Raw genomic sequence first — 26,531 nt, 5'->3', positions numbered from 1 at the left:
TAGACATTTTAAAATGATGGGAGAAATGGCATGTGCCTTGCATGTGGAGAGAGAATGTCAACAAAGGTGAGGTTATCACCTTCATGTCATTTCCATCAATTTTTATTTATTAAATTAATCTCAGTCATTCAAATATATGATCAATGGACTAGATTATTTTTCACCCTTCTCATTTTTATTGTCCTTTGTATTTTAACTTTACCCTACTTTAAGCTATTATTATTTTTATATTATATCAAGTTAATAATTAAAAAAATATTTCGATAGTTTGTTCAAACTATCCGGAAAATTTCAAAATCCTATCCGAATCCAAAACTTCTGCCGAATATCCGAAAATTTTGAATTCGGATAATTCATATACGGATTTGAATTTTTTTTAACACCCCTAAGGTCCATCGAAGTGCCCTATTGATTTAATAAAAGATTCTGTAGTTCTTGATTATCAAAATAAATAATTACAAATACATTATGGAGAAATTTAATTGCGAGTGTTTTGTCTTTAAATCTCTCTCCGACAAATTCTACCTATTATTCAAACACTAAACTAACAAATATCTTTTTTTTAGAATGTTTGAAACTATCTTTAATACGGGAATGAGTTTTTCTAGGATAGGATGTCAACCATCCATACTGATTTTGACGTTGATGGTATAACTAGTTGTTCTGTAAAAGATTCAAGAAATTTAATCTGGAAATATTTAAATAACTAAAGGAGTAAATTCTGATAGTTTATTGCAAAATATCAAAAAGATAATGTATAAACTAATAGAAAGAAGCTATAAGTTTAGGTGGACATACAATGTGTCTTCATTTTGTTATTTTCTTACCTCCACACTACATAATAATAATAATAATAATAATAATAATAATAATAATAATAATAATATTGGAGATAGATGTGTGTACTATAGAGAGAGAAAGAAAGGTTTCTAGAGAGAGAAGAATATGGAGATGAATTCAAGAACAAAGGAAGGCCAATTTCATATTATTCATAAAGTTCCATATGGTGATGGTCCTTATGTGAGAGCTAAACATGCTCAGGTTAAATCTTTTTTTCTTTGCGATTTTTTGTTCATAAATCATATTGAATTAAACGGTCAGTTTGATGTTTTTAGAAACCGAAGAACGATTTATGAACAAACTGACCGTTTAATTCAATACGATTTATGAACAAAGTTGCCTTTAAAGACTGGTTTTAATAACTATATATCATAATCAGTCTACAAAAGCAACGCAAACGCAACAGAAACTGGAGTTATAATAAAAACCAGTCTTACACGCAACTAATAAATAACTTCAAATCTTGGTTTTGATCTACTTAGTATATATATCTACAAATATTGGTTTTGATCACTCTTTATATTAGATCTGATTGTAAAATCACTACAATTTGAATCTTGTTCTTCAATTACTATATATTATTATAATTCTTTTAGTTATATGCTTACTCAATAGACAATAGTTGACCTTCTACTACCTCATATCTATCCATTTTAAACTCATACTTCATCATTTTCTTATATATTTTTGACAAATATCTGTTACTTTTTTTTACTTATTTATATACATTTGAAACGGTAGGTAATGAAAATATTAAAAAGAAAGCATCCATGTTTATTTTTTTAATGTTAAAATATACTATGCATGAATTTCTATTGCAGTTTTTAACGGATGATGTTACTCATATTCTACTTTCCGCTAATAATTCTAAACTAATTCCGCTTGTCACCATGTGGGCTAGCCCATATACATTTGAGAAGAATATGTTGTACTCATTGAATTTGTGTATAAAGTAGTTTTCTCACATTATTAGTAATTAAACAATGATTTTGTACTTTGTTTTACTTTCTTTGTTAAAGAAATAAAAAACCACCATCCTTAGTAAAATCCTACCCATAACAACGAATGACTTATTTAAAAAAAAATACTTAGTTTATTATTCTGCATTTTTGTATTTATTTTATTTTTGAAAAAAGAAAATAATTTAACATAATATAACATTAATCAGTATATAATTTAAAAAGATTATAACTAATGTGATGAGATATATGAAATTGGTGCAGCTTGTGGAAAGAGATCAAGAGGGTGCAATAGTGTGGTTTTGGAAGGCAATAAATGCAGGAGATAAAGTGGAGAGTGCCTTAAAAGACATGGCAGTTGTAATGAAGCAATTGGATAGAACTGAAGAAGCCATTGAAGCCATCAAATCATTTAGGTGCCTATGCCCAAAAAGTTCACAAGAATCCCTTGATAATGTTCTCATAGATCTATTCAAGGTACAACCACACATGCTCATATATAGTACCCACCTTACATTGCATACCATTTGATATATTAAAAAATGAAACTATTTATAAATTTTATGAATTAGAAGTGGCGGACCCATATATTTTCTCATGAAGCCGATCAGGATTTTAACGCATATATGATACTATTTTTTTTTCATAGTTGACGGCTGACCCGTCCACTACACTTGGGTCTGTCAGTATGAATTAGCATTAGAATCTTTCAAACTTAATATAGAAAGAATTCTAAAATGTAATGCATTTAGTTAATAAAACAATCATATTTCCTTTTCTATATTTTTTTAAAGATATGTTCATTTTTAAGACAAATATGTTCATTTAGTTAATAGAACCTTATATTGCAACTTTTAATTCTACAGAATTTTACGAATAAAACACGTAATGAATAAAATTTAGATTCCAATTCTATTGAATTTCAGTTAACTCAACAAATCAAACGTGTTTTAAAAGATTATAATAGACCTATTTATATACTAATGTGGTTGGATATTTATTGAACAGAAATGTGGGAAAGTGGATGAACAAATACTGTTGTTAAAGCACAAACTTAGGATGATTTATAGAGGTCAAGCTTTTAATGGGAAACCAACAAAGACTGCTAGATCTCATGGCAAGAAGTTTCAAGTTTCTGTCAGACAAGAAACTTCTAGAATTCTGGTACATTTTGTTCTTTTTCATACATAAGATAACATAATACCAATCAAGTTTTTCATATGTTTCACTTCAGTCATTCAAAAAAAATTTCATCTAACATTACTCAACTTTCATTAAATGTTACGATCTTATGGACCTCTTTATAAATGTTATAACTCCTTTTTAAAATTAAGTGACCTATATAGAACATATATTAATCCTAGTTACTATTTAGTGATTTTTTTTACAAATTAACTTGAAGTAGAAAATAATAGTGAGGTTTTTTATTTTTTTTCATAATTGTATAATTTAAGTTTAATCGTAAAAAACATAATCACTACTAATAGTAGTGTTCCATATAGGACACTTAAATTTAAACTCTTTTAATGTTTATAAAAAAAATTCACAAGATGGAAACACCTAGTAGAAAGTTTAGTGTTTATATATACTTTCACACAAACTCCATATATCACAAGATGTATATACACTTTTGTAATGTGTTATGAACAATGAGTAACAACTACTTACTAACTGTGAACTTTCTTTTTTATTAAAAGGGAAACTTGGGATGGGCCTACATGCAAAAATCCAACTTCATGGCAGCTGAGGTGGTCTACAAAAAAGCCCAAATGATTGACCCTGACTCAAACAAGGCCAAAAATTTGGCCCTTTGCCTAATTAAGCAAGCCCGGTACAATGAAGCCCGTTCGGTCCTTCATCATGTGATCAATGGTGAGATGCCGGGATCCGACGACATCAGGGCCCGAAACAGGGCCCAAGAACTGTTGACCGAAACGTGGAGGCCAACATCAGAGCTATTACTGGGCCTTCCTGGACTGGATTTGGATGATGACTTTGTTAATGGGCTTGAAAAGTTGATGAATGTATGGGCTCCTAGTAGATCAAAAAGACTGCCCATATTTGAACAGATTGAAAATTTTAGAGACCAAATAGCTTGTTAAATTTCCTTCATAAATAGGGTGTTAAAAGTTTAAAAACTTTGGGTTTTTATTAAGTGTGAAATAAATGAGAAAGAGCTAGAGTTGTAAAGCTATTAGGGCCAATATTTGATGATCAATACTTTGCTGCTCTGATCTCAATTTCTAATGATGTAAAAAAACAGTACTTGTACAAAATCTTATCATAAGTTGTTTGACTATGCTCTTAAATATGTGTTTTAGTTGGTGTTTCTGAAATATTGGATACCAGAATCGATAAACACAAAAACAAAATTTTAGATCATAAGTTGAATCTCTATAATATTTACTAAACTCGAAAATTACAATTTTTATGATATAACCCACAAGCTCGGATATATATACTAATTTAAATTTGAAAGCCGAGTTAGACTAGGACACAAAAACTTATCATATTCTAGTTCTAATTAGTAAAAGCAAATCTAATTAATTAATTAATTAATTAATCTCTTGTAGTCCAAGTCATTGGCTTGACTTGTTCACCAAGTTATTTATTCTATGTAAAACAAGTTATGGGTTCAACTTGATAAACGAAAAACCAGCCCATCATAGGCTCGAAGGATCAACCCAAACCAAATTACGCGCTAACAACGTTATTCTAGGATGATGATGTTGCTTCAAATATTTAGGACCCGGGTAACGTCGTAATTAGTGTGTGACACTTTAGGAAAATCTCGTATCATTCCACCACCCAAACGATTGATACCACATAATATGGAATCATCCAACTCAAATACGAAATGTATTTCGGGTTCATTGGTTGAGGTCGTGAGGAGTGTTGGACAAAGAAAGAGATGAATTTAAAGTTTGGATTAAGTTGTTTAGTTTAATTACTTAGGTTTTAATAGTTTATTAATGTTAGTTAGAGTTAAATTAGGATTAGTACTTGTTTAGTATATATAGTAGGTTATTGCAAAGGTTTATTTGTGTCAAGTTTTGTTTGATTAATAAACAAAACTGTATGTTCTTGATCATCGACCGAGAAGTCTGGGCCAGTTACAAGGAGAACTCCACAGTTAAACTTGCTCGGACAGAACAATCCAGGATTTCTGAACTCCTTGGAAGTTTCGAGTCGGGTAACTAAAAACTAACACATGGGCTTCTCGTGGACAAAGACATTTTAGACTTAAAACTAAAATAAAAAGATTGTTAACTTATTGTTTATGTTCTGTTAATTACTTGTTTAAGTTAACTTCTTGTTTATGTTAATTGTTATTCATATGTTAGTAGGAATAGGAGCTATGAAAAGGTATACAGAAAGTTTTTTAAAAAGAAAAGCGCCAAGTGTAATATTATTTGTTTTAAAAAAAAATATTTTATCATCATTTGTGTTTTTTTACCGACCCATTTTGATCGACTCGTATCCCCTCCCAAAATTCATGTATTCGTCACTGATTTATTTTGTAATTTGAAATAGATCAATAAGCATTTAGTTATAAGTTTTTAACCATTTTATTCTGTTTTAAAGTTTTTTGGAATTGAGAAAATTAATGAATGATTTATTTTTGAAGATATAAGGCAGTTCATGTAAAATGTAAAGATACCACAGACTCAATTAGTATATGCACACACATATATATAGTGAGTATTGTACTTGACAAAGGAACAACATTAAAATCTAAAACATAAGTTCAAATGTAAAGGAATTTGAAATCTAAAACCTGAACTCAAATGCATTAGTTTATTTATCTTTTATACATATATGTGTACAAGAATTCTAATTGCAGTTTTAAGTATAGAGTACCAAACTAACAATAAACTTGCATCATATTAGAAAACCTGTTAGGAAGTGACCCGGCCCGTTAGGAAGGTAGGTTGAAGAATCTAACACTAACCATCCAGAACTTGAATTAAGGCTGCAATGTATAAGCATACCTGTGAAGAGGTGACGCGCCGTTTTTTTTTTTTTTTTTTTTTTTTTGGTGTGTGTGGGGGGGGGGGGTGTTAACAATATAAGCACTAACACATCAGAAACTCGAGAAACCCGAGCTCTCCTGGCTGCCCAACCTGCAGTCCCATAGTTTTCTTTCAGTGATCCTAACAACCCATCTAGGCCTTCCACAATAAAACATAAGCCATCCGATACCCGACCCGATTAACATCCCGAACCCATATCCCATAAAAACAGATTCCCAAGAGAACCCGTTAAGAAAACTCGAATCTTCATCTTCATCAAGTGTGGGAAATGATGACCCGTTATCATTTCCACAGCCCGTTATCAATGGGAACCCGCATAATCCATCGTTCCCTTGATATGAATCGGTTCCAAACGTATTAAACTGCCCACCTCGCGGTATGGATCCATGAAGCCGATTATTAGAGAAATTTACAACCGCAAGAAACGTCAAACTTGATAACTGTCCAGGAATCTCACCGGTCAACTTATTAGAAGAAAGATCTAAAGATTCAAGCAATGTGAGATTCCTCATTTGTGTCGGGATCTCACCGGTGAGACTGTTATGTGATAGATTAAGAAACCGAAGCGAACTCAGCTGTCCAATCGAGTCGGGAATCTCTCCTTGGAAGTTATTAAGCGAAAGGTCTATAGTCGTGTAGACGACTAATACTCTTTGTAGCTTCAAGCTTAACCCTTTGACCACTAGCACCAATAAGTCATCATACATGATGTGTATATCCATGTATAGATCTCCGGATGCAGAGCTATTTCCGCTCATCATTGCTTTAAAGTTCTTGAAGTATTTTGCTGGCAAATGGCCCGTAAGCCCGTTGCTAGACAGATCAAGAATCCGCAGCTTTGGAAACGGGATTTTCGTGTTGGATGTATGCAACGGTCCGTTGAGTTTATTACCGCGCAAGACAAGAACTTGTAACTCGAGAATTGTGTCGATCCAGTGCGGGAATCCACCGGTCAGCATGTTGTTCCCCAAATCTAGAACTTCAAGATTCCTGCAATTGATCAAACCTTTGGGAATCAAACCTTCGAGTTGATTACCGTTCATGTTTATGCTCCTTAAATCATTTTGCTTCAAGAATGTTGCGGGAATGCTTCCATTGAACTGGTTCAACCGCAAATCCAACACTTGGAGCTTCGGGCTGAAATGACTCACGCATTGTGGAATCGGGCCAATAAACCGGTTAGTCCCAAGGTCAAGAATCTCCAAGGATCTTAATTTGCAGACTGATTCAGGGACCGGGCCCGTTAACGAGTTACTACCCAAAGTCAAGTACCTTAATCTTTCACAGTTGGTTATAGTTTCAGGAAAATAGCCTGAAAGTTCATTGTCATGAAGCACAAACTGCTCCAAGTTTCTAAGCTTACCAACCGAATCCGGGATGGGGCCCGTTAGCCTATTTATGAGCAAATACATCTCAACTAGAGACTTTAAGTTTCCCAACTCTTCAGGAATAGAACCGTTAAACTGGTTGTCATTAAGGTACAACTGCTCTAGTTTGGTTAGATTCCCAACCGAAACCGGGATCTGACCGCTTAGCTCGTTGTGACTAAACGCTAACTGAATCAAAAACTCTAGTTTTCCTAATTCTTTCGGGATAACACCCGAAAGCGTGTTATTATGTACGTCTAATATCTTTAACCTGCTCAGGTTCCCTAGTGAACCCGGGAAGGGACCCGTGAGCAGATTATGGCCCAATTGCATGATAATCAATTCCTTCATGTTTCCTAGTTCATCAGGAATCCGGCCCGAAAGTTGGTTCATGTATAAAGATAAAACCCTTAACGAACTCAAGTTTCCTAATGATGGTGGGATCGGGCCCGTTAGATTGTTCAGGAACAAGTGCAATTCAGACAGTTTACTAAGATTTCCTAAACTAGACGGGATCAAGCCCGTTACAAAGTTAAACGAGATATTAACCATCATTAAATTGCCTAGATTTCCTAAAGAAACTGGAATATGATCTTCTAGATTATTATCATTCAACGAAAGGGTCTGCAGGCCCGTTAACGTTCCTATCTCTCGTGGAATCGTTCCAGAGAAATGATTACACGAGAGATCAAGGAACACGAGTTTAGAAAGGTACCTGATGTCAACCGGAATGGGCCCGGAAATATTATTTATTCTAAGGTCTAGATGTGTTAGACTAGTGAAAGATGAAAACGCGAACTTTAGAAGTGTACCGTTTAATCTAGAACTAGAAAGGTTGAGTTTGATCATGGTTCCTTGATCATTACAACGGACACCGTACCAGGTGCATGGTGCGGTGTTTGAGGTTCTGTTGGTATCGGTTAGGTTGTATGACCATGAGGATAATAATGGGTTGTGTTGGCTTGTGAGGCTGGTTTTCCATTTGAGCAGAGAATCAGCTTCTTGTTTTGAAGCATAAGTGTGAATTGTTGTAAAGAAAAATGTAAAGAGAATAATAAAGAGTGACTTCATTGGTGTTTTGATGTTGAATAAAAGATGGTTTAAAGTTTCAATATATATAAATGTATTTGTATGTTTTTGGTTGTGACAATTGTCTAATATTAGAGATGAACTTGACTTGTTAATTTGATATCTATATTTTGTGTCAGATTTCACATTTGTTCATTCCTTGTGGCTTCTTGGAAAATATGTGTCATCTGTTACGTGCATGTTACGAAAGTGAGACTTGACCAACCTGTGTTCACAACATTGAGTCATTGACTTCTTCACCAAATCATGGACTTGTTCAAATTATATGTTCTCACAATTTTAAAATCCTTTTTTTCTTTTATTGTCCTAATTAATTTTCTTTAATATTTGCATGGTGGGCCTCTTGAGTAATTGGTGCACAAACAGGGTATTTTCAAGAATCATTCCGGGGTATGGTCAACAAAAGTAAAAATCAGGTTTAGGTAGGAACCGGTTTCGGGTATAGTCGGGTATTTGACCGGGTTTTCCGGTTTCAGGTAGAGTTGGGTCGGGTTTTGACAGGGGGTGGAACTGGTTCCAACGGGCCCGGGTTGGTTCAGGTTCCGGGTACAGTTCTGGGGAGAAATCCAAGGCCCGGTCCATACCCGGGGGTAGGGTAGGGTCGGGTCAGCTCAGGTTCGAAACCGGTTTTTTTGTGCACCTCAAATCAGTGACGAAGCTTGGGCATACACGTCGAGGGAGCCGGAGTGCCGGACTCAATGTGTATACAAAAATCATAAACTAGAGGGAGGGGGGGCAGGCTCAAAATTTCGGTCGGAAACGGGTAAATTTACACTATGTATATAAATTTTTGACTGAAAAAGAATAAATTTACACTACCGAGCAAAAAAACGGAGGGGCCAGGGTCAAAAGTTCAGTCGAAAACAGGGTAAATTTACATTATGTATAAAATTTTCGGGCAAAAATGGATAAATTTACACTACCGGGCGAAAAACGAAGGGGACCGGGCTCAAAATTTCCGTCTGAAACGGGTAAATTTACATTATGTATAAAAATTTCCGGTAAAAAAAAAGTATAAATTTACATCACCGAGCGAAAAATCGGTAGCCCCGGCCCCAACTAAGCTATGCCAATGCCTCTAATTGGCCTTATGGTTGTCCAACATCTTCTGTTTATGCTGCTTCTTGAATCTTGGTTCTCTTCTCAGTTGCTAGCTATAAAGCCGCCGCCTACATCCATGCAACTAGGACTGAAGATCTCATGGTTAGAACATGTGTAGTCATGATGACGTCCCATTAAGCAAGGGGACATTTTACAAAAAATGTAGTGGTAAAATGTTCCTACAATCATTGTTTTGTACTCAAGTTTCCACCCTCCACACCGTTTTTACACAACGTTTGGCACCAAAACGGTCCCCAGACAGTCCATTACACACGGTCTTAAGTCTTAACGGTCATTTCCAACGTTCCTTTATTTCAAGATTGCATATATATAACCGAGACTCTAGTGGCCGCAATAAATACACAATTCCACAATCAAGTTGTTCTTCTCTTCATCAGTCATTAAACTGAAATTAAAAGCCTGCTGAACCGTTCTAACATTAAACAAAATTATTAATTATATGTTAGAATCTAGGTTTAACCATGTGTGGAGTCATATGATCACACCTAAAGAAAATACAGACAAATAAATCATAATGGCTCAAACCGATAGGAAATTGCCAAGAGTTAAATTTGTCGAAAACCAAATCGGAACCTTTTAAAACAAAATTAAATTACGTATTTGGTTTTCGGTTTTGGAAATCTAAACATGGTTCGTTTCATATAGGCCGGATAATTAGAATGAAAAATGATTTCGAGTAATAGTTTCTACCAAAACAAACAGAAAACCGAATCAATTAACACCCTAGTTATTATTTATTTTTATTGAAACCGAAGTGGAGGACTAAGGCAATCCGTAGTGGGCGACAAATTCCCCAAAATCGGGGCGATATCTTGCATGAACCCCCCCCCCCCCAACACACACACACCCACCGGGCGACGGGGGGGGGGGGGGGGGGCGATGGGTTTTTGTCGCCGGAGTGTTGTTCGATTTAATTTTATTATATTAACTCTCTGTGTGTAATATATATATAGGGGCTACAAAACCATTACACCCCTGAAAAAAAAATCCTCCCTTTGCTGACTCGGTGCCAAATGTCACAAATCGCCCCATTTTCTAGCCCTCCACTATACATATCCTAAGAGTATATACACAAACAAACATGTCCAATAAGCTATCGCATCATATGTTATCTTTAGTTGGAAAACTCGTGTACTAGTACACGAGTCTCAATCTAGTAATAACATATATAAAAATATCTTTATAGTTACAAACCTATACAAGTATAGTCTCACAGTATAACCTTTTATAGTCAAATAAACAATTAACATCAGAAACTTAAGAAGCCTGTGCTATCCTGGCTGCCCATCCTGCAGTCCCATAGTTTTTTCTCGGTTTTCTTTCGGTGATCCTAGCAACCCATCTAGGCCTTCCACAATAAAACATAAGTCATCCGATACCCGACCCGATTAACATCCCAAATCCAAATCCCATAGCAACAGATTCCCAAGAAAGCCCGTTAAGAAAACTCGAATCTTCATCGTCTTCAAGTGTTGGAGATGATGGCCCGTTATCATCTCCACAGCCCGTTATCAATGGGAACCCGCATAATCCATTGTTCCCTTGATATGAATCGGTTCCAAACGTATTAAATTGTCCACCTCGCGGTATGGGTCCATGAAGCCGATTATTAGAGAAATTTACAACCGCAAGAAACGTCAAACTTGCTAACTGTCCAGGGATCTCACCGGTCAGCTTATTAGAAGAAAGATCTAAAGATTCAAGAAATGTGAGATTCCTCAAGTGTGTCGGGATCTCAACGATGAGACTGTTGTGTGATAGATTAAGAAACCGAAGTGATCTCAGCTGTCCAATCGTGTCGGGAATCTCCCCTTGGAAGTTATTAACCGAAAGGTCTATAGTCGTGAAGACGATTAATATTCTCTGTAGCTCCAAGCTCCAACCTTTGATCACTAGGTTCACTGTGTCATCATACATGAAATGTCGATCCGTGTAGAAATCTGCCGATGCCATGAAACGTCTATCCATGTAAAGATCTCCTGATGCAGAGCTATTTATGCTCATCATTGCTTTAAAGTTCTTCAAGTAGTTTGCTGGCAAACGGCCCTTAAGCCTATTGCTAGATAGATCAAGGATCCGCAGCTTTGGAAACGGGCTTTTCGTGGTGGATGCGTGTAACGGGCCTTTGAGTTTATTACCACGCAAAACAAGAACTTGCAAGTCGGGAATTGTGTCGATCCAGTGTGGGAATCCGCCGGTCAGCATATTGTTCCCAAAATCTAGAACTTCAAGTCTCCTGCAATTGATCAAACTCCTGGGAATCGAACCTTCAAGTCGATTCCCGTTCATGTTTATGTTCCTTAAATCGTTATTCTTCTTCAAGAATGTTGTGGGAATGGTTCCATGGAACCGGTTCAACCGCAAGTCCAACACTTTGAGCGTCGGGCTGAAATGACCCAAGCATTGTGGAATCGGGCCAGTAAACTGGTTAGTCCCGAGGTCAAGAATCTCCAAGTATCTCAACTTGCAGACTGATTCAGGGACCGAGCCAGATAACGAATTATTACTCAAAGCCAAGTATCTTAATCTTTCACAGTTGGTTACAGTTTCAGGAAAATAGCCTGAAAGTTCATTGTCATGAAGCAAAAACTGCTCCAAGTTTCTAAGCTTACCAACCGAATCCGGGATTGAACCCGTTAGCCCATTTTTGAGCAAGAACAACTCAACTAGAGACTTCAGGTTTCCCAACTCTTCAGGAATAGAATTGTTAAACCGGTTGTCATTAAGGTACAACTGCTCTAGTTTGGTTAGATTACCAACCGAAACCGGGATCTGACCGCTTAGCTCGTTGTGAGCGAATGATAACTTAATCAAAACCTCTAGTTTTCCTAGTTCTTGCGGGATAACACCCGAAAGAAAGTTATTATGAATATCTAATATCTTTAACCTTCTCAGGTTTCCTAGTGAGCCCGGGATACAACCCGTGAGCATATTATGGCCCAACTGTATAATAATCAATTCATTCATGTTTCCTAGTTCGTTTGGAATCCGGCCCGAAATTTTGTTCGTGTATAAAGATAAAACCCTTAACGAGCTCAGGTTTCCTAACGATGGTGGGATCGAGCCCGTTAGATTGTTCAGGAACAAGTGCAATTCAGACAGTTTACTAAGGTTTCCTAGGCTAGACGGGATTGAGCCCGTTAGAAAGTTAAACGAGATATTAACCATCACTAGATTGTCTAGATTTCCTAAAGAAACAGGAATATGACCTTCTAGATTATTATTACGCAACAAAAGCGTCTGGAGACCCGTTAACGTTCCTATCTCTCGTGGAATCTCCAGAGAAATGATTGCGCGAGAGATCAAGGAACACGAGTTTAGAAAGGTGCCTGATTTCAACCGGGATGGGCCCGGAAAAGTTGTTTATTTTAAGGTCTAGATGTGTTAGACCAGTGAAAGATGAAAACGCGAACTTTAGAAGTGTACCGTTTAATCTAGAACTAGAAAGGTTGAGTTTGGTCATGGTCCTAGATCTTTGCAACGAACACCGTACCAGGCGCATGGTGCGGTGGTCGTGGTTCGGTTTCTAAGTGACCGTGAGGTTAATAATGTGCTGTGTTGGTTTGTGAGGTTGGTCTTTCATTTGAGCAGAGAATCAGCTTCTTGTTTTGAAGCAAAAGTGTGAATTGTTGTAAAGAAAAATGTAAAGACAATAATAAAGAATGACTTCATTGGTGTTTTGATGTTGAATAGAATATGCTTTAAAGCTAGTTTCAGTAATATATATATATATATATACATATATATAAATATATTCTGGGACACATTTCACATTGTTCTTTCATTGTGGCTTCTTGGCAAATATGTATCAAGACATCATATGAAAGTGAGATTTTAACTGTCTTCTATCTGCAGTCAAGTCAATACTAAATGTCAAAAACGTGTTGGTGAAATTTGAGACGGTAGATTTTTTTGAACAGTATTTTTACTGTGGACAGAACCTTAAGTCTACAAAGTTAGTAATTAATGAAGAATATAAATAATTTCTGGTCTAAAACCAGACCCAAGCCAAAACAAATTTTTTTCTTCGTATCGTATGCTACACAGGTTATTCGCAGTCTAATCATATTCGTTTTGGTGTAGTTGTCGGAACCTAACAAATGTGTGGAGTCGAATGTCAAACACGGGTATTGAACGAAGCAATCTAGAAAACCGAACTAATTAACACCTAGTTAAACAAACAGAAAACCGAAGCAAATAACACTAGCTGGTTATTATTTAGAAAACCTAAGGGCTTTTGGTTTGTTGGTATCAATGAGTTACATAAAGCTCTGGACTTTTTTAAATGTGATGGTTCTAATCCAGTAATCCCATAAGTAACAAAAAAATTCGTTCTTAAAAAAATGATTTATCTACTGTTAAAAAGACTTATATACACTAAGCGTTTTTTTCTTGTGAGACAAGTCAAATAGACTATTTGGCATTCAAGAAGACTATAAATTTGAAGTGTTTATTGCCTCCATAGTCTCCAATATTGAATGTATAGAACAAGCTAGAACACATGTCATTCAGTTTTGACAATAGCAAATAGTTAGTTCAGTTGGTACCTATGTTGTATATATGTTGAGCTCAAACATATAAGAGTAGAGCTACCAATTTATTACAGGCATGTTAATACAACATGATTCGACAATAAGTTCAACGAGTTAGTGTTTGAGGTAAACGAATGTCAGGTTGGTGTGTAATAATCAAGTTTCCATCTCAATACAAAAGAAAGCGCCCCGGTTTGGAGTATAATATTCAAGTTATAAACGTGTTGAATGGGTAATAAACAATTTAGTGGATCGACTTGTTTAATTAAACAAGTTGGCAGGTCAACTTGTTTAATTTGTTTAAACGTATTATATATGACAACCCAAAACTTAATTGCATTCTAGTGTAGACTCGTTGAGCTACCCTATCTAGCCCGAGCCAAGTGTCATTAACCAAATATTCAAAACACGAGACCACTCGATACAATCCTCAAGAAACAAAAGCACAAGAGCATATCATGCATCAGATATATCATAACAATATATATAGAAATTACTTTATAGGTACAAACCTATACAAATATATTGTCTCACGGTATAACCTTTTATAGTCGAATAAAAAATTTGAAAAAGAACAAAGAAACAAAATCATGGGCAAGCAGATAATCGTAGGCCACAAAACCTTCACTTGACGCATTTGAGACCATGACAAGCCGAAAAAAATATGACGAGAATCAGTGCAATGATGATTGCTAAAACTATCAGTTTAATCTTCATATTCTTGAACCACATTTTTCTTCTCAATTGTGTACCCTGTGTCCTAAAACCCTGCGCCTGAAACGTTACAAAACAAGGAAAATCAGTCTCCGGTTGAGGGTATGTTGGTCATTTCACATGCATAAAACAGTGGGTCATGAAATGTTATGTTTTTCTTCTATATATTATATGTTTGTATTTTGGTCACATTCGTGCAAACAATTGATCTAAAATTGTATTTGTAATTTTGAAATTTTGTATTTGTATGCAGACTTACTTGAGAGTGAAGAGTCTCGGTTTTATCAACCAGAAGCTCGATCTTCTCTCCGCGGTCAAGAACCTACAAATAATTATTTATAAGTGAGTCGACACACGCTATGTTTTAATCAGTTTTATATCTACGGGCAAACGTATGCATCACCTTCTCAATGTTCTCCATCATCACACCTTTGACTTCTGAAACCTGTGCTTTGACTTTTGAAAGCTTGCTGACTTCTTCTGGATGGTCAACACAATATTGCATCTGTTCCTTAAGCTTAGGACTGGAATTAAAGAAAACTATTAGATTAAAAATTAAAGCTTGAAAAAAACAAGAAAACGAGATTACCCGAATTCTTTATTCAGACTATTGGCAACAGCTGTTGCAGCTTTCCCTCCAGCATATTTCTTGTTAAAATCATCCTTAATTCTTTCAAGAAATGCCATTGGAATCTGCCGGCCAACAGATTCTATCGCGACCACACAATATGCTTCATAATTTAATAAGTTAATAGTTAGTTGCATATAAAACCACGAAAATAATAACACTATGTCTGTGATACTTTTACTGTTTTACATAATGAACCAAATTTAAATTCTTAATTCTACTAATGGTGTTGGTGATAAGGAAGATAATGATCGAGTGGTATAACTTTATGATCATGATGATGAGAATTAGTGATCATTAGCGCTTTAATTTGAGTGTGCATATTGCTATACTAATTATTGGTTTATCTTTTACTTTATTTATAACAATATACTCCACATAACATACCGCAATTGATTTTTTGCATCTAGCAGGAAAGGGTCAATTATGCATCACATCTAAATCAACTTCCATTAGTAGGTCAATCGGTCAACAACATTTCAAAATGTAGAAGAAAACTGAAACGATCTCGACTGATTATTATTGACGATTCACATCTAGAAACTATAATAAATCAATTAAGTACTTAAAACTTTGATTCACTATATTTCACAATTCATCATAATTACCCAAGTTAACATACTAAATTGCTCATATTGACATATTCTTCATAGCTACCGAAAACAAATGCATACAGAGCCATAATTGAAGAGCAGAGTATCTCAATATCAGCATAAATTATAAACACAAATAGTAACAACAAACAAAGCAAACTAGCAATGATCATCATAGACTCTTAATTTCAAAATTAAATTTTGAAATGAGAAAAAAAATAAGTACAATCACTAGTTAACAACCGTGATAAATCATTAGAATCTTTACTCACAGAAACAGGCCAGTAAACAGACCACACGTTGACTGTTCGTGAACCGTTCAGACAGAACTTCATTTATGTTCGTTAATAAACGATCAAACATGAACAAAATTCTCTATTCATTTAATTATACGAGCAAACATGAACATGTTCGTTAGTCAAGTAACGTTAGTTTATATACATTCGTTTACGCCCGTCCCCGAACAAAATAAGTACAATCACTAGTTAATAAAATAGCAATAAATCATTAGATTCTCTACTCACATAAATAGGCCTGTAGTGTAAACAAACCGAACATTCAGCGAACTGTTCGTGAACCGTTAGACAGTAGTTTGTTTAGGTTCGTTAATAATCAATCGAACATGAACAAAATTCTCTGTTGATTTAATTAAAACAACCGAACACAAACACATGTTCCGTTCGTCCATTTACTTTCGTTAATGCCCATTCACGAAAGAAATAAGCACAATCACTAGTTGACAATCGTGATAAATCATTAGATCCTTTACTCACAAATATAGCCATGTAATCAAACCAAACGTTCAACAAACTATTCGTGAACCCCTAGGCAAGATTACGAGAAGTTCGTTTATGTCCGTTAATAAATGATCAAACATGAACAAAACTTTCTGTTCATTTATTTAATTATTTTTTCTATTTTTTCTAACATGAGATATAATATTTTAACATTATAAAAGCAATAAAACGAACACAAAACACATGTTTTGTTCATTCATTTACATTCGTTTATTTACGTTAGCTTAACTCATCAACTACGTAATTTTATAAAATAATAATAATAATAATAATGATATAACTAAATATATAATAATAATAATAATATATCTGCTCGTGTTCGTTCGGTTCGGTTCGTTTACAATCGTACACATAACCTAACTTACAAACACACACCGACAATCAAATTAAACAAAACTATAATAAAATAAAATAAAACTCACTGAATCCATCCTGAACGAGATAATTAAAGGTGTGGCCATCGCAGGTGTAGGTGAACTTATTATTAGTCGCCGGAAGCTTTTGGAGACACTGAGCCGCAATACTGGTGAAATTGCCGGTGAATTCAGTGTACTCGGATAATATGACGGTTCCTCTGGCCACAAAACTGTAGATCAATGACTGTTGGCCCATTCTGATTGATTATCAATAACAGAAACCCTAGCACCGATTATTATTGTTGAAGGAAGAGTGAATTGAGTGAAATGATAATAATAATAAAGAGAGAATTTGGAGATTGCTTAAACTGAAAGTAAAGTAAAGGGAGGTTTGTTGTTGACGTGGCGGTCGTAACAAAGTCGATGGAAATAACGGGAATGTCCAGCTGTTATTTGTTTCTAAATTTTGACTTTTTTTGGAACGGTGTGATTATTTTTTGATACTATTTATGCAAGTGAAATTGGATTCTAATACTCCTAACTTCACTTTCGTTTATTGGCCGTTGGCACTCGCAACTTACAAATTGGCCGTTGACACTCCTAACTTTTCACATATTTTCCTATACCACTCTCGTCGTTAAAAAATACTAACGCCGTTAGTGTTTGGGCAAAAAGTGTAAAATGGTTAAAAGTAAAATCAATTTTTTTAAAAAATATATATATATTCTACCATCATCACCTCCCTCCATCGCCACCTATTGCCACCACCTAACACCACCACTACTTACACCGCCACCACAGCCACTCACCACCACCACCGTCACCGCTTACCACCACCACCATTGCAACCACCATAACCACTGCCCCACCCGCCATCACTTGCAACCACCCCCACTACCACCACCGCCGCCTACCACCACCAACTACACGAACCAGGTGGTGGTTGTGGTGGGTGGTTGCAGTGGTAATGGTGGTAGTGGAGGCTGTTGAGGGTAGGGGCAGTGGTTATGGGTGGTGGGTGGTTGTAGTGGTGGAGATAGGCGTTGGCAAGAGGTGGGTGGTGGTGGCGGCGGTGGTGGTGGTTGGTGGTGGGTGGTAGTAGGTAGTGGCTGGAGGTGGCGGTTGGTAGTGGGTGGTAGTAGTGCAGTGGAGGAAGGTGATGGTGGTGGGATATATTTAAAATAAGTTTTGATTTTACCTTTAACTTAGCCATTTTACACTTTTTGCTCAAACATTAACGACGTTAGTGTTTTTTAACGACGGGAGTGGTACAAGAAAATATGTGAAAAGTTGGGAGTGCTAGCAGCCAATTTGTAAGTTGGGAGTGTCAGCGGCCAATAGGCGAAAGTTGGGAGTATTAAAATCCAATTTCCCTTTATGCAACGATGTTTCTTTGTTTGTTTATTCTTGTTTATTTACGTTTGTGTTTATGTTTGTTCATTTAGACCACCTTCTATGAGGCGACTTTGATGGCTTTAATGGGCACCGTGGTCGCGGAACATCACCAAGGGACGCCCTTGGTGGTGGGGCGCAAAGCCAAGGGGCGTCCCAACGATCGGCACCTTTGTGTTTGAATGTGGGCCCCCCTCTCAACAGCTCTCTCCATCTCTCACACATACATATACATACATATGCATATTTATACATATATAAAGTGAAAAGATCCAATACACTAATCATTAACGTACATTAACGTACGTGAATCCCTTTTTTCACGAATCGATCCATGAAATCACATCCAAACATCTCGGAATCGTCAATACATATCCGATCAATAATTTGTTCTCCGAAAAAAACAGTTTTGGATGGTTAATCGATCAATTTTTCATTTTTTTTCACGAAGACCGTTTTTTGAGCGTTTGGCTGAGCTTTTAAGGTTTCTGAGCGTTTTAGGTTTTTGCCTTTGTTTTTTGCCTTTAAGCGTCTCGCGTACCTACCGTACGTTAAACATTAGCGTATAGTAACTGCACTCTATATATAAATGGCCCCCCTTGGGGCATTACACCATAGCTGAACATTATTGGTTGGGGCTTTGATGCCTCCTGGTGCTTATGTGGCGCTGTGGAGGGGCTTCGATGCCCCCCACCATAGAGGATGGTCTTATAGATGTGGATGCTCATTTATTTATGTTTGTTTGTTTACGTTTAGTTAGAATATCAACAAACGGATACGAACGAGAAAATTAGTGTGTTTAAATGTTCATGTTTGTTCGCTTAACATTAAAAAAAATGGACACGAACAAGTCTTGTTATAATCCGTACAACTCGTTTGCAAGTTTTGCAAGCCTAATTTTCCTATACACACTTGCATAGAACATAAGTTATTCTTTATAAACCCGCCTTTTTTAAGTTAAAAGAAGGGTAACGTGTGAAGATTAGTTGAATTGGTGATTTGAGAAGATGAATCAAATATTCATTTTCTGACACGTTGTCTTGCTTTTGACATGAATAAAACAAATATTAACACGTGTAAATCACCGCTTCTGTTTGTATATAAATACACCTAAGCTTTTGTAAAGACATATCTCCCTTACTATTCATTGACAAATTATGTGTTCACGTTCATGGATGTGCGATTGTGTTCGCTTATTTAAGATCATGTATATTTGTTTATCTACACTCGTTCATTTGCATATTAGTTACAAAAAACTATTATGTGTCATTAATAACACTAATAATTCTAGCAAGTGATAGCAAAGTGTTGAATAAAGGTGTCACATGTATCTACTCAAGTGGTAAGGGTTGTAGTCTTAGTTGATTGAAAAGTGTAGGTTTTAGAAGTACAATAGAAAGTATCTAGTTTGCTACTCTAAAAGACTAAATTATATAAATAAAATTCAATATCTGAAAAAGGAATTAACTTAAATATTTTCCCACCAAGAAGATGCAATGGGTGGCCCTTAAGGGTCACTTGTTCCTTGGTTGACATGTTAACTCACCACACAAAAAGTCCACTTGACCAACTAATTTGCTTTAGTCAACTAACTTTTATATCATAATTTTCATTATTTTTATAAGAAGAAAACAAGTGTTCAATTTTATATCTACATCCTGGTGATCTATACTTTTTTACAAGTCAAGTATACCATTACTCTTAATTATATTAATTTTTTTCATAAAGTGTGATCGCCTTTTTAAACATATGATTTGACATGTGAGGATCAATTTCATCTATGATATATTAGGTGAAAGAATGTTTAGTATGGTAGGATGGGACCGATGGGTAATCGGTCGAATTTAATAAAAGTGGTTCGTCCTCTTTGTTTCAATAGTGAGATGTTGAGTTTTCTTTACATATTTGTAGGGTTATTTTTCCTCGAATAACTATTAATATTATGATAGTCTCAAATAGGCTCATAGACTGTATTGCGTGGGTTTCTTTATAAATGGTATTGAGTTATAACTCTTTAAACATTAAAGGTTTGAACTTAACTTAAACGAGCCAGATGAATGAGCCAACAATTAAGCTTGCATTAGCTTGAGTTTGACTTGTTTAAAAACCAAGCTAGCTTAGCTTATAATTATAAACGAGCCGATTTTACTCTTATAATTATAAACGAGCCGATTTTGAGTAAATTTCAAACGAGCCATGAGGTTTTTAAATGGTCCAATGTAAAACGGATGCAACTACATGTAAATGAACCAACATAAAAGGCCATCAAGATTCAAAAGTATTCATATTGGTCATGTGAAAAGAGGAAATATGGATTATGAATGCAATTTGTTGATCTTAAGTCTAGACTCTTGATGGCAGTTATTTTGTTAACCCAAGTACAAACCCAAACTATTATTTGAAGTACTTAGGCTATGGCCCAATAAAGTTTGACCCGCTTCTGTTTATTCTACATTTCTACTAGCCTACTATTGTTTGATTTAAATAAAACTAATGGTGATTATCAAATTTGTGTCATGTTTAACAAAATATGTATATCCGAATCCAATCAGATTCAAAGAACTTAAAATTTTATTCGAATTAAGTAATCAAACTTCTTATCGAATTCTTTTTTTTTAATTTTATAATATCAAATTTTGAATAATTAAATTATGTAATTTGGATGTTTGAAATTGATTCGTTAAACCCCTCTAGTTTGGAATAACTATGTAAGAAGATATTATTTCCCACGAATCATATTCTCATTAATCTCTCCCTTTAAACAGGTGTTACAAGTGTATCTCATATTTTGAGATGATATTTGACAATTAATATTTTCAATTTATATATTCATTTTATTAAATCTGAGATACACACTCCAGTCTCCATACACAAAAATATGTACTAAAAGTGTATGGTATACAAGACTTCTCAAAATAAAACAATCAAAAAAAAGAAGCAAATAAGGCTTACATAAGATAATCTAAACCTTTGTTAAGTGTTAGCCATCAATTTCACACTAATGTTGAAGGAAAAGTTTGAGAGAAAACTTGTTACTTCAAGAACACTAAATGTCATATATCTTTACTTTTAAATACAGAGAGGTAAAAAAATTATATGACTCATATAGTAAGAGCGAATACACACACAAGCACAAAAGATACAAGTCGTGTTTGTGGGTTGACAGCTTGACCCAACAGCCCAAAACGCACTAAGGTAGCCCAAAAGGCACAAATGTTGCCCAAAGGGCACGAAAGTAGCCCAAAACACACAAATGTAGCCAAAAGGCACAAAAGTAGTCCAAAAGGCACAAATGTAGCCCAAAACGCACAAGGGTAGCAGAAAAGACACAAAGGTAGCTTAAAAGACACAAATATAGTCTAAAAGGCACAAAGGTAGCCCAAAACGCACAAATGCAGCCTGAAACGCACAAAGATAGCTTAAAAAGCACAAAGGTATCCTAAAAAGCACAAAGGTAGCCCAAAATGCACGAAAATGCACAAAGGTAGCCCAAGAGACACAAACGATGCCAAAATACACAAATGTAGCCCAAAAGACACTAAGGTAACCCAAAATGCACTAAGGTAGCCCGAAATACACAAATGTTGCCCAAAATGCACAAAGGTAGCCCAAAACGCACCAAGGGGGCCTCAAATGCACAAAGGTTACCCAAAAGGCACAAAAGTGATGCTCATATATCTTTACTTTTAAATACAGTTAGATAAAAAAAATTGTATGATTGATATAGCAAGAGCGAATATAATTAGCAATGTTGCTAACCGAGTCGTGTTTACGGGTTACAGGCTGACCCAACATGAACCTAAAAATTTGCACATACCTGAATGTGATGTGGAACAGAAAATCATGTCGCGAACATGACCTATTAAACTCATATATTTTTCTTTGCATATTAATTTACATGGTATTTTTATTTCTTGAAGCAGTTATGTTTAAACTATGACTACTAATTCCTAAAACTCTTAAATTTTTTTCATAAAGAATATCCAAATAGTTTAACTTAATTCATAAAATTAATTTTGTAAAAATCTAAAAGTTAAAAAATAAAATTGGTAAAATAGGTCAACCAGCGTATCCGTGTCTATGAATTCGACCCTAACCCCTTTAGTCTAAAATCAAATCCATAAATTTCGTGTTAAGTTTGTATCGTGACGTAAATTCATATTCCTAATAATTAGTATGGGACGTATACTACTAATTGGTTAGAGTTGTGGATTACACAAATCAACTATCACCTATTTAGTAAAGCTAGAACTTTTATAGAAGTAATATTAATCACACTTTGTTACTTGATTTACGTAAGTGAACTTATAGTGTGGGTTTAAGTATCGTTAACAACACAAATACATCATTTATATATCAGTAAAGAATCTAAATACATCATGAGATAGATATTCATACGCTTGATTGATAAAAAAAGAATTTAAATTAGAAAAACAAGAATTTTACAAGTATCTCGTCGATCAAACGTGTGGTTCGGGTAGACTTTTCAAACAAACTGGGTAATGACGTTACCAATTTGTTTAAGGAAAAAAGCACACTACGTAATTTTATATGTATATATTTTAAATAATTAGAATTAGTAAGACGGGTGAAGAGGTAGGTCCCCGTAAAGCCCAGTTGGACCCGCAAGACTCACCTTGAAGAGGTACGTCTGCGCGAAGACCAACTGGATCGCAGGACCCACCATTCTCAGAGAGATGAAGACCTTACACGCAGTAAGCCAGCTATCCCCGCAGGAAAGCCTCCCTTGGTACAGTACCCTGCCTGTCCCCGCAGCTGTGGGTACAAGCCAAGAGGGAAGACTACCCGCACTAACAGTAAGGCTACACGCATAAGGCACTAACTCTTATACTTCAGCAATGTCACCTGAAGAAGGAATGAGCAGGGCGGGAATATTCCCGCCCAAAAGAGCCAGTCCGTACGCTTCTAAAAGATCTTTTGTACTATACCTACCAAGGTATGGACAAATAGACAAGATCTGACAGAAGCAACCCATGAACCAATCACAGGGTGACAGCTCACTGACAATAGTACGAGGAGGAGCACGCTCCAGTACAAAATGTCACTATCAGCCGCTGCCTACCCACCAACTCCCATCGTGGCACGAACGTAGCCCATAGTTGGTGGAAAAGGAATATTATATACAGCTGGTCGTACCTGCTTGGAAACCTACATTCGGCTATAAATACTCCAACACCTTGAAACGGTATCATCATCATATCTTCTCTCTAGCTATTTCTCTCTATATACACTTATATTCAGAGCAACCTAGTCTGATTCTCACGCCGGAGGGTGGTCACAAGGAGGACCCCCCCCCCCTTCTCAGTGACGAGCTTACGGTGTCTGTTTTGCAGGTTGAGAAGAATAACCATCTTTGCCGGACCTAACCCTCGTGGGAAACATCTACTTAACCCTAAGATTATCCTTAATCTGTCGGGGTCACTTAGTGTTTCTTCAACGGGCTTCTTCGTTTCTCATTCTTTATACATGAAACATACAACTGTGTTACAGGCATAAGATATAAAGTAGTTAAACGAGTTATATCCATGTTTAATACTTATATATGACTTATTATTACATAAATTTGATTTTGTATTCATTAAATGATAAGGGTTTCTTCGGACTTTCCTAACTTCATGCATCATCATACTCTTCTACATCAACTTCACATTTAGGGGTTTTAATCATTCAAACCGTATTCCAAAATCTCGAAATTTGATTCGACATGAATTGGAATTTTAGTTTATTCAAGTCAAATCCTTGTTCAAACCGAACAAACAAGTCAAATTCGAGTTTAGATCTCTTTCCTGAATAACATGAGCACTTGAGCTTGTCTAATTGTTGGACACTTGAGCTTGTCAAATTCTTTTTATGAGCCAAAAACAATTTAGAAGAAAAACTAATAATCTAACTTGGTCTTTAGAAACACGAACCTAAGTCTTTGTCAACGCCACTTCTTTATAGTAGTTACATGTCATTGCCCTCCTTCTCGACCCGGGAACATAATTTGTTTATTCCATGCTCGTGTGTTTATAGACACAAATGTTTGAAATATGTGTAAAATATTTGTAAATTAAACAATTAAAATGGTTTAAAAGATTGGTATTTATGATGATTTAGTCATTATCAAATAGCATGCTTGATTTTGGTAAGCCGCAATTCCTAAATTTTTCTTTAATCGGTTCAGGTGCAGTGTTTACTATATGAAAAGGTGTCATGATTGCATTTGTTCCTGAAACCATGTATCACATCGTGTGCTCTAAGACTATGTGGTACATGTGGCTAACTAAAAAAGTTATAGTTAAAACATCATGTCACTGCTATATTGAAATTAGAGTTTTAAGTCTTTAACCAGTCCATCCTTTACGGTGATTTATGAATATAAAATAATAGTTTTAAGTCTCGTGGGACATATGTTTAGGTGTGTGAGTTTGATATGAATTAAAGAATTATATGACTTTTAGGTTATCATGAAGAAAACATTATTGAGTTTTTTAAACAGACATAAAATAAACTATAGTGGTTCCAAATATAAGAAAATGTCAAACCTTAGGCCAATTTCATTGACTTTGTTGGTACACTGATATTCATGCACAACATCACATGAGGGGTTGTTGTATTGTCTACCCAGAAATATTATTTTTACCATCAACGAGTTTAAATACATAGAAGATTTCCTCTTGGTTATGTAGGATGTGTAGGGGACTATTTGGAAACCGCGGAACATATTTTGTATCATGTGTTTTTTGTCGATACGAGTTGAACCATTATTGATCAATGGCGTAAAATTCAATTTGTATTCGTTTTCTTTCTTAGATTATGGATTATCGTAAATTTGTTGCAGGTTGTAGGGGTGTTCTTCGGGTTCGTTTTTCGGGTTTCTGGTTTTTCGGGCCGGGTTCTTCGGGTTTGAAAGTTTAAATCTTGACCCGAAACCCAACCCAAATCTCTCATGGGTTTTTCGGGTTCGAGTTTTTTCAGGCTGGGTAAATCAGGTTTCGAGTACCCTAGAAGAAAAAACATATTTAAAAAAAAAAAACTACAATGCTAAAATTAAAACAACATATTTTATTTGCTTATAACACAAATAATCAAATAATAAACTAACCTAACTTGATAAAACATTTCAAAAGAAGAGTAAAACTAACTCGAACCATATCGTATTCAATCGAACGTGATTGGTTGTTCGATTACGGTTGTTATTAGTAATAAACGGAATTCATAATTTAATAATAACCAATTGATTCATAATAGTTAGAATGACAACAGTCGATTAGAGCCGTATTCTGATAAATTTAGTGACTAAGTCTAAACCTATTATACATAAAAATATATTTAATTTCAAGACTAAATGTTTATTCGGGTTTTTCGGGTTGACCCAAATCTTATAAATCAAACCCGAGAACCAACCCGAATTACTTCGGTTCGGGTTCGGGTTAGTCTTTTCTCGGGTTTGGGTTCTTCGAGTCGGGTTAGTTCGAGTTCGGATACGGGTTTTTTGAGGTTGGGTTTCGGGTTTTAGGTAAAAGTGACAGCCCTAGCAGGTTGTGGGGGAAAAAGAAGGTGATTCAAGCTATAAGAAGGATCTTGTGTAGGTTGTGGGGGGAAAAGAAGGTGATTCAAGCTATAAGAAGGATCTTGTGTTAATGTATATAGAAGACATGATATGATAAAGTAATATTCAATGATAACTGTATTTCAAATTTTCAATTCAGAAGACATTAAGTTGTTAAGATATATAAGGAAAAAAAATCAATATTAATCTTTTGGGTCGACTCACTCAAATTTGTGATAGCAAATTTGAATAATTTCAATTCAGAAGACATTAATAGTTTTATATAAATTTATTAGTTAGTCCTAATAAAATTCAAATTCTTTTGTAAGTCTTAAAATTGCCAATTTTGCTACATGTTAATATAACTATTGTTGACATGATATGTTGGTCACAATGACAAATACGCGTCACTTGATAATTATACATACATATTTATGATATTCGTATATTTTTGGTGTAAAAATACATCATATGCGCTGAGTACAAAATATTAAAACCCGTAAAGCGTGTTGACAAAATTAGCATTATGAAATATGAATTGTAATTAATTGTG

At 35.3% G+C, this 26,531-nt stretch overlaps 3 protein-coding genes and 1 pseudogene across 4 annotated transcripts; 1 reads left to right on the top strand and 3 right to left on the bottom strand.

Moving 5' to 3' along the window:
- Window positions 1-908: 908 nt before the first annotated feature.
- Window positions 909-3,909, top strand: LOC143531357 (protein SULFUR DEFICIENCY-INDUCED 1-like). Of its 2 annotated transcripts, XM_077026671.1 has the most exons (4): window positions 909-1,041; window positions 2,064-2,276; window positions 2,808-2,963; window positions 3,497-3,909. In XM_077026671.1, exons 1-4 carry the CDS (start codon window positions 946-948, stop codon window positions 3,899-3,901), a joined length of 870 nt encoding a protein of 289 aa, XP_076882786.1. In that variant the 5' UTR covers window positions 909-945; the 3' UTR covers window positions 3,902-3,909. The 2 variants fall into 2 exon arrangements, with proteins under 2 accessions (XP_076882786.1, XP_076882787.1); XM_077026672.1 differs by lacking the exon at window positions 2,808-2,963.
- Window positions 3,910-5,883: 1,974 nt separating this feature from the next.
- LOC143531375 (uncharacterized) lies at window positions 5,884-8,491 on the bottom strand. Its single transcript, XM_077026680.1, has one exon. It carries the CDS (start codon window positions 8,269-8,271, stop codon window positions 5,884-5,886), a length of 2,388 nt encoding a protein of 795 aa, XP_076882795.1. The 5' UTR covers window positions 8,272-8,491.
- A 2,142-nt stretch (window positions 8,492-10,633) lies between these two features.
- On the bottom strand, window positions 10,634-13,134 carry LOC143531356 (uncharacterized; annotated as a pseudogene).
- Window positions 13,135-14,386: 1,252 nt separating this feature from the next.
- Window positions 14,387-17,328, bottom strand: LOC143531406 (vesicle-associated membrane protein 721-like). Its single transcript, XM_077026714.1, has 5 exons — window positions 17,098-17,328; window positions 15,247-15,388; window positions 15,061-15,181; window positions 14,917-14,979; window positions 14,387-14,717 (listed from the first exon to the last, which is right to left on the bottom strand). Exons 1-5 carry the CDS (start codon window positions 17,285-17,287, stop codon window positions 14,568-14,570), a joined length of 666 nt encoding a protein of 221 aa, XP_076882829.1. The 5' UTR covers window positions 17,288-17,328; the 3' UTR covers window positions 14,387-14,567.
- Between the last annotated feature and the right edge of the window lie 9,203 nt (window positions 17,329-26,531).

This window comes from Bidens hawaiensis, unplaced genomic scaffold (assembly GCF_021521415.1).
Source record: "Bidens hawaiensis isolate Kalapana, Puna unplaced genomic scaffold, B.hawaiensis_p1.1 tig00009159_1, whole genome shotgun sequence".
In the NCBI taxonomy this organism is placed as follows: Eukaryota; Viridiplantae; Streptophyta; class Magnoliopsida; order Asterales; family Asteraceae; genus Bidens; species Bidens hawaiensis.
The sequence above is the reverse complement of the archived record's forward strand: the minus strand, read 5'-3'. Positions and strand labels throughout refer to the sequence as shown.

What these genes read in the sequence shown, in the direction of transcription:
- LOC143531357 (XM_077026671.1), top strand. Translation starts at nt 946, where the DNA reads ATGGAGATGAATTCAAGAACAAAGGAAGGCCAATTTCATATTATTCAT. An exon ending in TTCTCATAGATCTATTCAAG is followed by an intron (nt 2,277 to 2,807) that starts GTACAACCACAC and finishes TTTATTGAACAG; the next exon opens with AAATGTGGGAAAGTGGATGA. An exon ending in AAGAAACTTCTAGAATTCTG is followed by an intron (nt 2,964 to 3,496) that starts GTACATTTTGTT and finishes TTTTATTAAAAG; the next exon opens with GGAAACTTGGGATGGGCCTA.
- LOC143531375 (XM_077026680.1), bottom strand. Translation starts at nt 8,271, where the DNA reads ATGAAGTCACTCTTTATTATTCTCTTTACATTTTTCTTTACAACAATT.
- LOC143531406 (XM_077026714.1), bottom strand. Translation starts at nt 17,287, where the DNA reads ATGGGCCAACAGTCATTGATCTACAGTTTTGTGGCCAGAGGAACCGTC. An exon ending in TGATGGAGAACATTGAGAAG is followed by an intron (nt 14,980 to 15,060) that starts GTGATGCATACG and finishes AATTATTTGTAG; the next exon opens with GTTCTTGACCGCGGAGAGAA. An exon ending in CCGAGACTCTTCACTCTCAA is followed by an intron (nt 14,718 to 14,916) that starts GTAAGTCTGCAT and finishes GTAACGTTTCAG; the next exon opens with GCGCAGGGTTTTAGGACACA.